The sequence below is a fragment of the Polypterus senegalus genome, chromosome 7 (genome assembly GCF_016835505.1).
Source record: "Polypterus senegalus isolate Bchr_013 chromosome 7, ASM1683550v1, whole genome shotgun sequence".
NCBI classification, from domain to species: Eukaryota; Metazoa; Chordata; class Cladistia; order Polypteriformes; family Polypteridae; genus Polypterus; species Polypterus senegalus.
In genome coordinates, this window is record NC_053160.1 from 108,796,817 (window position 1) to 108,810,235 (window position 13,419).

Here is a 13,419-nt window from a genome sequence, read left to right on the forward strand (position 1 = left end):
CAGAAGCCGAATCCTTTACTTTTTCTTCATATTGTGAGGTTTCTGAACTCTTTTGGGATCCCCCCACCCCCCACCTAACGGGAACAATACATTGAAGTGCATCCTGAAGCACAGTTGCCGCATCTGTGGAAGATTGTTTGTCTGTTGCCGGGGCAGGGCAACCGCAGGCTCACAGTGCTGCAGTGAAGCGTCACAGAACCAAATCCTAAAAGATTGTGGTTGCGCTACAAGTCCCTGTTTTGTGCCCCAAAACATGAGGCTGAGTCTCAGTACTTTAGCAAAACCAGCTTTATTCAGCTTGAAACAGGAACAGCATGATTATTGTAGCATGATCTGCTATACACAAACACAGCAGACAGGCAGGGTTGTGGCTAGGTTAGTAGCCAAGTAATACTGTTCCCTGCATTTACAATGTTTCTTGCATCACCCATTGTGATCTTTCTTGTTTGCTTCAGTGAAGAGCCGCAGCAGAGCTGTGAGCCTGCTGTTACCCCGGCAATGGATAAACAGTCTTCCACAGACGCAGACTCTTCGGCGTGTTGTCCAGTTGGGGGAGATCCCAAGAGAGTTTAGAAACCTCACATTTTCTTGAATGAGTGCTGCATTAGTAAGAATGTTTCTTAAAGGAGCATCATTGAACCACATAAAAACTGCTTTTTCTACATCTTCAAATATAGCAGTTCGCATACTTTTGCAACCCGAGATTTTTCTTCTTTTTTGCTCGGTCTTTCCAGAAAGTTGACAGTGTCATTAGCAAAATTCCAAATTCACTGGCAGCGTCTTTTTTCTTTTTGCTGGAATCGAGAGCCGGAAAAATGTAAAGTTTTTTATTCTAATATGAACTGTGTAATGGATGGCCGGCCATTTATCCCGGCCAATACCCCCAAGCCGCCAGGTGGAGCCCTCCTTGCAGCGTGGAGGTCCCCAGAAGACCAGCAGGGCATCATGGACATTGGAGTTTTTATGCAAAGCCCTGCTGGATGCCGTGGGGGCCACAGGAGGGAGCTGCAGGGAGGACCGAGGGCTTCTTCGTGCCCTGTGACCCGGAGGTTCGTCACAGGAAGAGCGACGGACTTCTGGGTTGAAGAAAGGGACTATTTACCCTGACCCAGAAGGAATAAGGACTTGTGGACTATTGAGCTGAGCTGGGTGGAAGGGTGGCAACGCGTCTGGGAGCTGGAGGATTGTTTATTATTGATTGTATTGTGAGTTTAATGAGAATTGTGGTGGAGAGTGTGCTTTGTGCACTGTGGCGACAAAATAAAGTCAACTTGAGGACTTTTACCTGGTGTCTGGAGTCGTGGACAGGGGTTCAAGGGAGCGAGAGCGCCCCCTATCGTTCACAGTGGCGTAGTCGGCAGGTCGTTTGCAGAGGACCTGAATAAAATATTTCTGTGGATAACAAACCCCGAGAAGACTACAGAATCAGGAATCACCACAGCATCGCCAAAACCCGAAAAAACCGAGTCCAAAATGGGAAAAAAGAAGGGCAAGCAAAGCGACAACGCCAGCGGGAGTGCCGTAGGTGCAATGGCCGACGCTCGGGAGGAGTTAAGGAGAGGCCTTAAAGTCGGAGAAACCTCCAGGAAGCAATGATCCCTCTAAGGTACGTGCCGGGAACGACTTTAAAAATCCTTTTATTATTTCTCACCTTGTCCCGTGCATGTACCTTGGAGATGACCACCTGGAGGCTCCGAGGGGAAAAGGAGACTGCCCCAAAGAAGACGGCCTTCTCTTGTCGAAGCCAGAGCACCTAGAAATGGACTTCCGCATGATGGCAGCCGACGAAGGACACGGTAGCAAACCTGGTGCATACTGGGAAGGAGGAGCTCCGCGTCCTGCTGTTTGCACCTTCAAGCCCGAAGGAACGGACTTGGTCTATCCGAAAGGGAAGGGGGAGGCGAGCGAGGCATCGCTCAACACACAAGAAGGTAAGGAGGGTCGGGAAGTAGCTGATCGGGATGTCGAAAAAATATTAAAGGCAGACCGCAGTTCGCCGAAGAAGGCAACTCGACCCTCTGAGAACTCCAAATCCCAGAAGCCTCCGCGAGACCCGCCAGAGCACGTGCCTGAAGCGGGCGTGCTCATTGGCTCCCGGTCGGCAGGTAACACGAACGAGGAAGTGAGTGTTCTGCCGGTCGAAATGAATAATTATATAAACTTGCGGGAGCTCGAAAAACTAATCGAGCCAGTAGCGAGTGTCTTGCAGGTCCTGACGACCATTGAAAAGATCGTCGGGGATTTGGGAGAGGCAGCCAGAGAGCCGTTGGAGAAGGTGAGGGCCTACGTGCGGCGATTTGGTGGGGAGCCTCCCGTAATGAATGATGCGGCGATACAGGTAAGCGAGACCCGTATCGTACATAATAGAGGGATGCGGTCTGATCCGGGCCCGCGTTTAATAAGTAGCGGGTGCCAATACACAGCGTGCCCTACAAGAGAGGTCGATACGTTAACCGAGTGGTGCGGAAGGGCTAATCGATCCGGGGCAGCTAGACAGTGCTGACTCCCGGAACGAGGCAGCCCTGAAGACGCCGCCGCTGGTAATTTGTAAATCAAGAGGGGCGCAGACAGTATAGGGTCTCTCTCTACTTAATAGAGAGACTCAGACTGTGGACAAGCCCCAGATTAAGCAGGAGATCCCGAAAATAAAACGGGGGTCTCCTGACAAGAAAGGGAAAGAAGCAAAAAGAGAAAAAGCACCAGTAGAGGCGGCAGGGGGTTCTCTCCCAACACAAGGGGCGGACCTAACAGTTCCTTATTGTTTTCAGTCCCGTAGGGGAAGAATACCAGGAGGACAGAGGCAGTGTTATGGGTGCCGAAGCTTGGGCCATATTTGGCGGAACTGTCCTTGGAGAGAGGGGGACAAGATGTCAATTTGGAATAATATTCCCCCTAGGTTCTCCAGGGACCAAGATGTTCGTTTTAATCAAGGCTCAACCAGGACGTCCTCTTGAGGAAGACTTCCTCTCGGGGCAGGCCGCCCGAATAATAATTCGCGCTGGGGGAATACTGTAATGGATGGCCGGCCATTTATCCCGGCCAATACCCCCAAGCCGCCAGGTGGAGCCCTCCTTGCAGCGTGGAGGTCCCCAGAAGACCAGCAGGGCATCATGGACATTGGAGTTTTTATGCAAAGCCCTGCTGGATGCCGTGGGGGACACAGGAGGGAGCTGCAGGGAGGACCGAGGGCTTCTTCGTGCCCTGTGACCCGGAGGTTCGTCACAGGAAGAGCGACGGACTTCTGGGTTGAAGAAAGGGACTATTTACCCTGACCCGGAAGGAATAAGGACTTGTGGACTATTGAGCTGAGCTGGGTGGAAGGGTGGCAACGCATCTGGGAGCTGGAGGATTGTTTATTATTGATTGTATTGTGAGTTTAATGAGAATTGTGGTGGAGAGTGTGCTTTGTGCACTGTGGCGACAAAATAAAGTCAACTTGAGGACTTTTACCTGGTGTCTGGAGTCGTGGACAGGGGTTCAAGGGAGCGAGAGCGCCCCCTATCGTTCACAACTGTTATTGTTTTTTCGTGTCTGCCATTTCTATAGGAGGGTCACAATGAGTTAAATTTCAATGGGTGTTTTATAAATGTGGACGAGCAATAAGCAAAAGGGATCACTGAAAACCACAGAAAACAAGAGTAGCAAAAAAAAAAAGTACAAGGAAAGTTCGAAGAAAGAAAAAAAATTACAATGTTTCTGTTTGGGGGATCGTTGTGTACAACTGAGCTGCAGCCACAGAACTTATCTGTGGATGATTCATTCAGGTATTTCAAGGTCTTTTGGGCACTTCATTGTAATGAAAGTATATGCTGAATGTATTTCATAGTAACAAGAATTCTATAGACGCATGTCATATAGGGTAACTGTCAGGACCATAAAAATACTTCGTTGTAATGAAAATGTAATTGTAAAGATATTTATTGTAACGGAATTTTACCTGTACTTGGGAGTTAATGCATCCCTGGATGCCAAATACATTTTTGCTGCACTTTTTAAGTAAACGTCACAATTCACAAAGAAAATGTGAAATTTTAATGCAACACATTTTTTTTCATGTAAAGAGCATCACAATTACTGCAACAATGATCATTTTACACACTGCCGATGAACTGTATAAACTATTAAAAAAACTACTGAAATAATATTTACAAGGTGTAACTGAGGCCATTGATGAAATTCGATAAATCACAGAGGCAGCTGCGCTTGAACTGGCTGCATGCAAGCACACAGAGGTAAAAGCTGATGCTTGCAGGCTAGTCTAGTGCAGCGGCTGAATCCCAGGGACAGTGATGCAGCAGTGCTGCAGGGGGCAGCAGTGGTCGTGAGCTGGCTGCTCAAAGAATATACGGCACTGACTGATCAGCTCCGGTATGCTAACAAATTGCACTGGGAAGTGACTATAGCTGGTTGCGCTGTTCAATAAATGTACGTCACGGAATATACTCGATTCTGGGGTTCGTCAGGGGTGTGTTCTTGCTCCTACTCTGTTCAATGCTTGTATGGACTGGGTGTTGGGCAAGGTCTTTGGGGTCCAGCAGTTGTGGGACATCTGTTGGTGAAGAAAGATTCATGGATCTTGACTTTGCTTACGATGCTGTGATCTTTGCAGAGTCAATGGAGGCTCCAATCGGGGTGCTCGAGAGACTGAGCGAGGAGTCTGAGTGTCTGGGCTTGCGAGTGTCCTGGATAAAAACCAAGATCCAGGCGTTTAATGACCTCTTGGGCACAGCCATCAGCAGTGTGTCTGTTTGTGGAGAGAGTGTCGACCTTGTCGAGAGGTTTACTTACCTTGGCAGTGACATGGTGTCTCTTCCTATGAAGTCAGTAGACGGTTTGGGAGAGCATGGGGGGTCATGAGGTCGCTGAAAAGGGGTGTGTGGCGCTCCCAATATCTATGCAAAAGGACAAAGGTCCAAGTCTTTAGAGTCCTAGTGCTTCCCGTCTTGCTATATGGTTATGAGACATGGACGCTATCCAGTGACCTGAGACGAAGATTTGTCTCATTTGGTACTGTGTCTCTCCAGAAAATCCTTGGGTACCGTTGGTTTGACTTTGTGTCGAATGAGCGATTGCTCATGGAGTCCCAAATGAGGCACATTACCTGCATTGTAAGGAAGCGTCAGTTATGGCACTACGGCCATGTGGCGCGTTTCCCCGAGGGTGATCCAGCTCGTAAGATCCTCATTGCTAGAGACCCAAGTGGCTGGACCAGGCCAAGAGGTCGCCCACGTGACACCGGCAGATAGAGGGTCATTTCCGGAGGGTGGGACTGGACCGTGTGTCTGCATGGGGGTTGCCAACTGGGATCCTGAGTTGTTACATTGTGTAGTGTGTGCGGCAATGCACTGTACCAATGCATGCTCCCCAACTTGATTTGACTTGGCGTGCTGGCAATTTGCATTGGGGACCAACTATAACAGGTTCCAGCGGTTTAAGGGTTAACTTCGGTGCAGATTTAAGTCCCAAACAGAGGCAGGAGCTGGAAGCAGTTTTCCTGTCCATCCTGGAGGTAGTGTGTGAAACACCCAGAAGGACTTCTCTGATTGCGAACGATATTGTGACAGAACCCGGGTTTATAGTTCAAGAATGCCCATATCGCCTTCCCGAGGCAACGTGTGGAATGTGTGGAGATCAAGAGCATGCTGGAACTAGGAGCAATAGAGGGAAGTCATAGTCCCTGGTCCAATACCATCATCTTAGTCAGTAAGCCTGATGGAAGGTGGAATTTTAGCAATGACTACCATCTTAATCAAATCAATCAAGTCTCCCAGTTTGATGCCTATCTAATGCCACGAATGGATGACTTGAGACTAGGACAGGCTAAATATTTCACCATTCTTGACATGACAAAGGGGTTCTGGCAGGTTCCTTTAATGGACTCCGCAAAACTTAAGACTGCATTTAGCACCCCTAGTGGTCACTAGCAGTACAGTCAACCCTCGTTTATCGCGGTTAATCCGTTCCAGACTCTGCCGCGATAAATGAATTTCCGCGAAGTAGAAACCATATGTTTATGCGGTTATTTTTATATATTTTAAGCCCTTATAAACTCTCCCACACTATTAACATTATTAGAGCCCTCTAGACATGAAATAACACCCTTTAGCCAAACGTTTAAACTGTGCTTCATTACAAGACAGAGATGGCAGTTCTTTCTCACAATTAAAAGAATGCAAACATATCTTATCTTCAAAGGAGCACCGTGAAGAGCAGATAATGTCAGAGAGAGCCCTCGCTAAGAAAAGCAAACAATCAAAAAATCAATACATACTTTTAAGTATACAGAAGCACCGCGATAAAGCGGCATTTTGTAGAGAGCGTCCTATCTTCTAGGCAAACAGCCGGTGTGTAAACAGCCCCCTCTGCTCACACCCCCTCCGTCAGGCAGAGAGAGACAGAGAGAAGCAAACAAAACAAAGCGCCACGCGGGAATCATATCTTTTAGCATTGAGGAGTTTTAGTTAATATGTAATACATGCTCTGATTGGGTAGCTTCTAAGCCATCCGCCAATAGCGTCCCTTGTATGAAATCAACTGGGCAATCAAACTGAGGAAGCATGTAACCTAAATTAAAAGACCCATTGTCCGCAGAAAGCGGCGAACCAGCGAAAAATCCGTGATATATATTTAGATGTGCTTACATTTAAAATCCGCGATAGAGTGAAGCCGCGAAAGTCGAAGCGCGATATAGCAAGGGATTACTGTATTGTGTCCTTCCATTTGGGTTACACGGGACTCCTGCAACCTTCCAGCACCAGGTGGATAAAGTGCCCTGGCCTTATAACTCATATAGTGCTGCCCACCTGAATGACCTGGTCATCTATTCCAGCACGTGGGAGGAACACCTACAGCAGGTCCAAGCGGTATTACAGACACTTGGTGAGGCTGGACTTAGGATTAATCCCAAGAAATGCTTCTTAGGTATTAAGGCTACCTGGTGGGTTGGGAAACTGTGAAGCGCTCCAAAGTAGATGCCATATTGAAATGGCCCAGTCCATAAACCAAGCGGCAGGTCCAATCCTTTCTCAACTTAGTGGGGTACTACTGCCGGTTTGTACCTCGATTCTCTGAGAGAGCAGCACTCTTGACTGATCTGACAAAGAAGAGGGCCCCAAACAATGTGGTATGGAAATAGGCCCTTACTTCAGCACCAGTCTTGAAAGCTCTAAACTTTTCTTTACCTTTAATTCTCCAGACGGACGCTTTAGACACAGGTCTGGGTGCCGTGCTGACCCTGAGCGTCGATGGCGTTGAAAACCCTGTTATCTTCTCAAGCCGGAAACTGTTGCAACAAGAAACCAGGTATGTGGCAGTGGAAAGAGAGGCTTTGATGATCAAATGGGTGATTATACAGCTGAGGTACTACCTCTTGGGCTAAAATGTTCACCCTTGTTACAGATTATGCATTGTTACAGTGGATGGCCCTACACAAGGAATCAAATCCGCGGATCACCAAGTGGTTTCTTGACCTACAGCCATACAAGTTTTCATTTGTTTATCGTTGAAGTTCTCTCCATGCCAATGCTGATGCACTTTCTTGGGTTTGTGATGTCTCGGTCAGGAATGCCTGACCCAATGTGTCTGGGCTGAGGGGGCTTGTCACACATGTGCACATGGGAGGAAGCTAAAGGGCCTGAATGAGAGCAACTCCATGCCAGACAGGTGCTGAGTGCACTAACGTTTTGTTTTCTGCTGCTTCTCTGCAGATCAGTTACGAGAAATTGTCCCTGGCCCCGATGGCATCTCTTCCAGTCCCAGCCTTAATGACACCATGTCCTGTTCCAGCCCCAAAGGTGACGACACTTCCTCCGCTCTCCTTTAAAGCTTCCATCTTTATGCCAGCAAATCAATTCTGTCTTGGACTCAAACCTGTATACCATTTAAACTAATTTTGCACCCAGGAAACATATGGTTGGCTGCCCCAAACCTTTTTATGACTCCAGTCTATTCTTGTGACAACCTGTATGCTAAGAAAAGGTTCCAGTACTCTTAGTGTAAATAAGAAGAGGTGCTCTACTGGCCCTCCTCATACTTGTGTGGATAGTAGCTCTGTGTGTGAAGTTCAAATGAGTGACTCAAATGCATAGGATTTGTGTGTGTTAAGCTTAAGGTGCTAGAGTAAGCCAATCCAATAATGAATCTGATGAGTTCCACTCATCCTGTAGTAATACCAACCCCCTTTAAAATTAATTTCACCTATAGTGCAGCAGTACTTCTAATCTGTATTTTTTTTTAAACTTTATTAATACCGAAGGAAATTACTTGGTTTTCACATATCCCTTAGGGTCAGGCATTGTTCAGTGTCCCTGGAGCAATTGAAGGTTAAGGGCCTTGCTCAAGTGCCCAGCAGAGTAGGATCTCTTTTGGCAGTGATGGGGATTCAAAACAGCAGATCTTTAGCCTCAGAGCCACCACTCTGTCTCTATTTAGAACAGGAATGGACTGCTCACAATGACCCATCAAGAAAAAGTGAAAAGAAAATAATACTCCACACTGTTATACTTCAGTGTTTTAGCATGATGCCAAAGATATGACAGTCCAATGAAGGAGATGAGGTCAACACGTGCCACTGCTACAGCTCCACTTACTTTTTAAAGCTAAAAAGGATTTACGGCTGGCCACTCTTCCTCAGCTTACCTGACTGCTGCCACCGTCAACATGATTCTTTTTTCTTTTCTGCTGACTTGACTGTTTTATGTGGAGAGAAAATGCATTTGCTCTTCCACTTGTGTTACAGTAAATATCTCTCACTGTTGGAAATATTCCTGTGCTGAATTTAGGGTATAGCAAAGTAGTTTCTGTAATTAAGTTATTAAGAAATGTCTGCAGTAACAAATTCGGCATTGAAAAAAAATTTTGATTCTTTGTTTTTAGGAATACTTAAACAGTTTTTGCTTAATTTGAAAATTCTTACTTAAGCCCAGTGATTAGCGATCACCTTTTGTTATCAACAATATCTGTAGTGACAAATTCAGTATTTGGGTGATTGCTGGTTAATATTTATCCTGATATATTTCTACTCCTTTTATGTTATGATTAAGAAATTCAGGCATTAGTAAAATTATTTTTATATCATGAAAAGACAAAAGCCGTTTCTTCTAATGGCTTCCTAATTATGCATTATTATTTAAAAAAAAATAAAAGCTGTTATGGCACTTGAAGCAAATATGATTTTATTCATAAATGTATGTTTCACAATGCTCACCTTAGTCAAGACTGCAGCAGAAGAACAAAAGGGTAAATATAATGTGTGTGGGCACTCTCATATTCACATTATACTGAGGACTACAGAGGAATAAAATTTGAGAACTATTGTCTAGATGGGGCATTTTGAGTAATAAAATGACAATTTCACTTGTGCCACCTTGTACAAAAATAACATGGGGATAATGGCTCTATTTTCCAGCACACACAAAGCAAAAAAGTGTTTTTAATTTATCCACTTGTTCACCTTCTAAATACCATGCGAGCTAGCCAGGTGCAATATAATGTGTATTGATTACATTATTTCCCATTTCCTATCTAATGTCTCTCATAAACCTATCCTCTTCCTCCTAGTAGTGAGCCTTCATCCCAACTTTAAAGCCCCTCTACAATTTACTTCTGTGAGAAGTAGTGACACTTGCTTCACTAAAGTTACAATAGACTTGAACTCAATATGGCAGCCACTTGTGTCCCTACAACATCGAGCTCTCAGTGTATTTAAAGGGCAGTGACTCTAAGGCAGCTCAGCTGCTTCATGTCCTCAAAGGCTAACACAATCCCATTCTCCCAACCTTGAATCATGTACTACCTTCCAATCAGCAAAGAGGTTGTCTGTCCTCTTTCGTCTCTCTCTCTCTCTCTCTCTCTCTCTCTGTTACATAAAGCATCCTTTTGTGTAATATGGGTTCTCTTTGAGGAAAACTGCCTCCCTCGCCACCGGTAACACTGCTGTCTATCCCTCTGTCTCTCTCTCAGCTCTATATGAAACCTGTCTCAGTTGTATGCTGTAGCAGTATGAATGTTTCACACTTCACACATTAAACACAAACAAAACTGTACTGCATTTGTGACCAAATTATTTCAATACATTTTAAATAGAATTCCATGGCAAAGTATTATAACAAGTTTATGTTACTATAAGGGATGAGACACATTAAATACATTAACCCTCAATTTTCCCCAGTTACACTGATATATTCAAAAAATTAACTAACAGGTTCTATAACCAAAATTCAAATTTGTTTTTGCTGCAACATTTCTGATTATAGGGTAGCTTACAAATGAGGATTATTTTCAGAGCACAATTTTATAATTGCACACAAATGCATGGTGTAAGTCATTTAAAATTAGTTAATAAGTTAGTATTAAATATTAATTAGTTAAAAAGTAAATATATTAAATCACCAGGTGCAATATACTGTGTATTGATTACATTAATCACAGACTAATTTTGATTATGACCTTGTCTCTATTTCTACTTTGTAATTTAAGACTAGTTTTCCTAAGAGTATATGCATGACATGTTAAGTTAACCATTTGATTTTTTTAATTGACAAAGAGCTACTTATACTCTGGCCTTCTCCTACTGACCTGTATATCCAGGAATCAGCTTCAGGGAATACTTTTGTTTGTTCTTCTGGCTGTTCCATATCTGTTCATGAGCTTTATTTTCCAGTTCAGGAAGCTGGATTGGACTAGACTGCAGCACAAGGCGCTTGGAATGCCTGACCTCTGGACTTGTGAGAAGACGTGCAGTTAGTCTGCCATAAGTATTCCCCACTGTGTACTTCAGCTGTGGACAGTAGCCACCATACCTAAAATGACATTATACTCTTTATCACTGAAAGTAAAAAGTAAAATACAGTTTGAACCAATACCACTCTTCCTAGTTTTGTAGCAAGCACCTGACAAACACTAAGTGAGATTTTCATTAGGATATACATAAAATGTATTTCTGCTTGGAGACCACATTTTGAATATGATGTGCAACATTGCTCTTGGTATTGTAAAAGAAAAAAATTGGCACAGTGAAGGCCTACTAAAAATATTCCAAACCTGTCAGGTCTAAATTTGTCCAGAGTAAGCAAACAAAGTATTAGGAAAATTGATTTTTTAAAATCTTTATCAATTAAGGAAATCTGAATTTCAGCATGTTACCTTAGGTAAATAAAACAATATCCAATCAGATGTCACTCTTACAATATTGTCCTGTTGGTTGGAATAACATGTCAATGGGAAGATTTTTTTTCAGTAACAGGTAATTACAAAATCATGCTAACTATAAGAGCCAATCTTAGAAAGTTAAAGTTTTGAGTTAAACTCATATTAATGTTTGCTTAATTTGAATAGAATATAAATTTCTTTGTATGGTCATAACTTATGGTATAGTCTTTTCCCCCAATAAGTTTGTAAGAGATAGAACCTTCTTACTATAAAAGAGAAAATGTGTGATAATAAGCTTAGTTGTGGTAAGAACAGGTCCCAGTAAAGAGGGACTTGAAAGACCCATTTTCTACTCATGAGATGGAATAAGCATACAGTTTTCTGACGAAAATGTAGCTGTGTTTTCCCAAAATTAACAAAGTTCAGCAGCTTCAGCTCAAAAAATGGGATTCAACAAAAGACTGACACGCAGAAATGATTCCACAGACAAAATATCTTCGTTTTTTAAAAGTTTAGTTAAGTTTCATAGTAAAACAGAATTAAACAAAATTAAAATAGCAAAAAAAGACAAAATTAATGTTAAGAAAAGTTCAATTCAAAGCTTAAATCTTGTTAAATCTCAAATCGTTACTATTTACTTAACATTTCTGTACCATTTCAATATCTTCACTTTCTCCTTGGGCACTGTGAAAGCCCTTACTTTCTTCTTGTTTACATGTTGTTGTTAGAATGTTCTGTTCTTCTTCTGATGGAGCTGAATCTTCCCGCTTAGATTCTTCCCATTCGTCAACATCAGATTCCCCTGTCTGCTAATTCTCTGACAATTCTGACTCCTCAGGGTCAGATTTCATTTCCGAATCCTCAGACTCTTTCTGGTCATAGCCATCACCCACAAGTTCATTCAGTGTCCCACCGATTGCCTCAGTTTCCTCATCACTCTCATACAACCCCGAACTGGCAGCCCCCGGTTCCAGGATCCCCAAGACGTAGTCCAGACTATCTGCCATGAAAGACGGGGCAGACTCTTTTTGTTCTTGCGCTTGTTCAGTCCTAGCTGTTTTTCCAGCCTTTTGATTTCCCTGTCCTCTTCAGCATTAACTTCCAGGAGTGCCTGCCTCCTCGTTTCGAGTAATCACCCTCCACTTTTCTTCTTCGGCTTCTGCTGCTCATCCCTCTTACTACTCTCCAATTTCATGCTTTTCTTCTGACCCTTCTCTACCGGGTTTACAGCTTTACCTTTAACTTTGCTGCGGATCAACTCGGATGATGTCAGAATGCTCTTTTCCACCTCATTGAATTCTTTTCGTTGTGGCAATCTCGCCTTTCCTTGCTTTTTCAACCCCTTCTCCACTGCGTTAATGCTTCCCGTGCGCTGACCTTTGAAGTACGTTTTTCTTTTTATCTTTTTTGCTTTTCTTTTCTCTCTTCTTAACTCTTTCCTGCTTTTCTTCTTCTTTTTTTTTTTAATTAATTTTATTACAATCAATACATAGCAATCAAGTTTTTACAAAAAAAAAGAATTATGTTAAGAACAGATCGATCCCCACCCCTGAGAGAGAGAGCAAGCCAAACGGTGTAAAATTTAAGGCTTGTAAAAATACCTAAATTAATAAATTCTCTGTGCTTTATAAACTTATTTTAAAATATTACTGATTAGATCCTGCCATGTTTTGAAAAAAGTCTGTACAGATCCTCTAACTGAGTATTTGATTTTTTCCAATTTCAAATAATATAACACATCAGTTTCCCACTGACTTAAAAGAGGAGAGTTTGGGTTCTTCCAGTTTATCAGAATAAGTCTGCGTGCCAACAGTGTAGTGAATGCAATCACAATTTTTTTGTCCTTCTCCACTTTAAGCCCCTCTGGAAGAACCCCAAACACAGCTGTTAATGGGTTAGGAGGGATTGTGAGTCCAAGGCTGTCTGAGAGGTAATTAAAAATTTTTGTCCAGAATAATGTTAATTTGGTGCAGGCCCAGAACATGTGACCCAGTGAGGCTGGGGCTTGGTTGCAACGTTCGCAGGTTGGATCATGCCCTGGAAACATTTTGGAGAGTTTTAGTCGAGACAGATGTGCTCGATATATAATTTTGAGTTGTATAATTGTATGCTTTGCGCATATGGAGCTCGAGTGAATTCTCTGCATTGCTACTTTCCACTCCTTTTCTGATATATTAATTGAGAGGTCATTTTCCCAGTGTCCTCTTGGATCTTTGAAAGGAAGGGATTGTAAAATGATTTTATATATTGTAGAGATGGAGTCTAATCCTT

The 13,419-nt window shown here is 43.3% G+C and overlaps 1 protein-coding gene across 2 annotated transcripts in view; it reads right to left on the reverse strand.

Moving 5' to 3' along the window:
* Positions 1–13,419, reverse strand: part of fam166b (family with sequence similarity 166 member B) — a 76,853-nt gene that overhangs the window by 27,197 nt on the left and 36,237 nt on the right. For both annotated transcript variants that reach the window (XM_039759152.1, XM_039759151.1), the window contains exon 2: positions 10,576–10,799. In XM_039759152.1, coding sequence (XP_039615086.1) covers positions 10,576–10,799 — 224 coding nt within the window. The remainder of the gene's footprint in view (positions 1–10,575; positions 10,800–13,419) is intronic.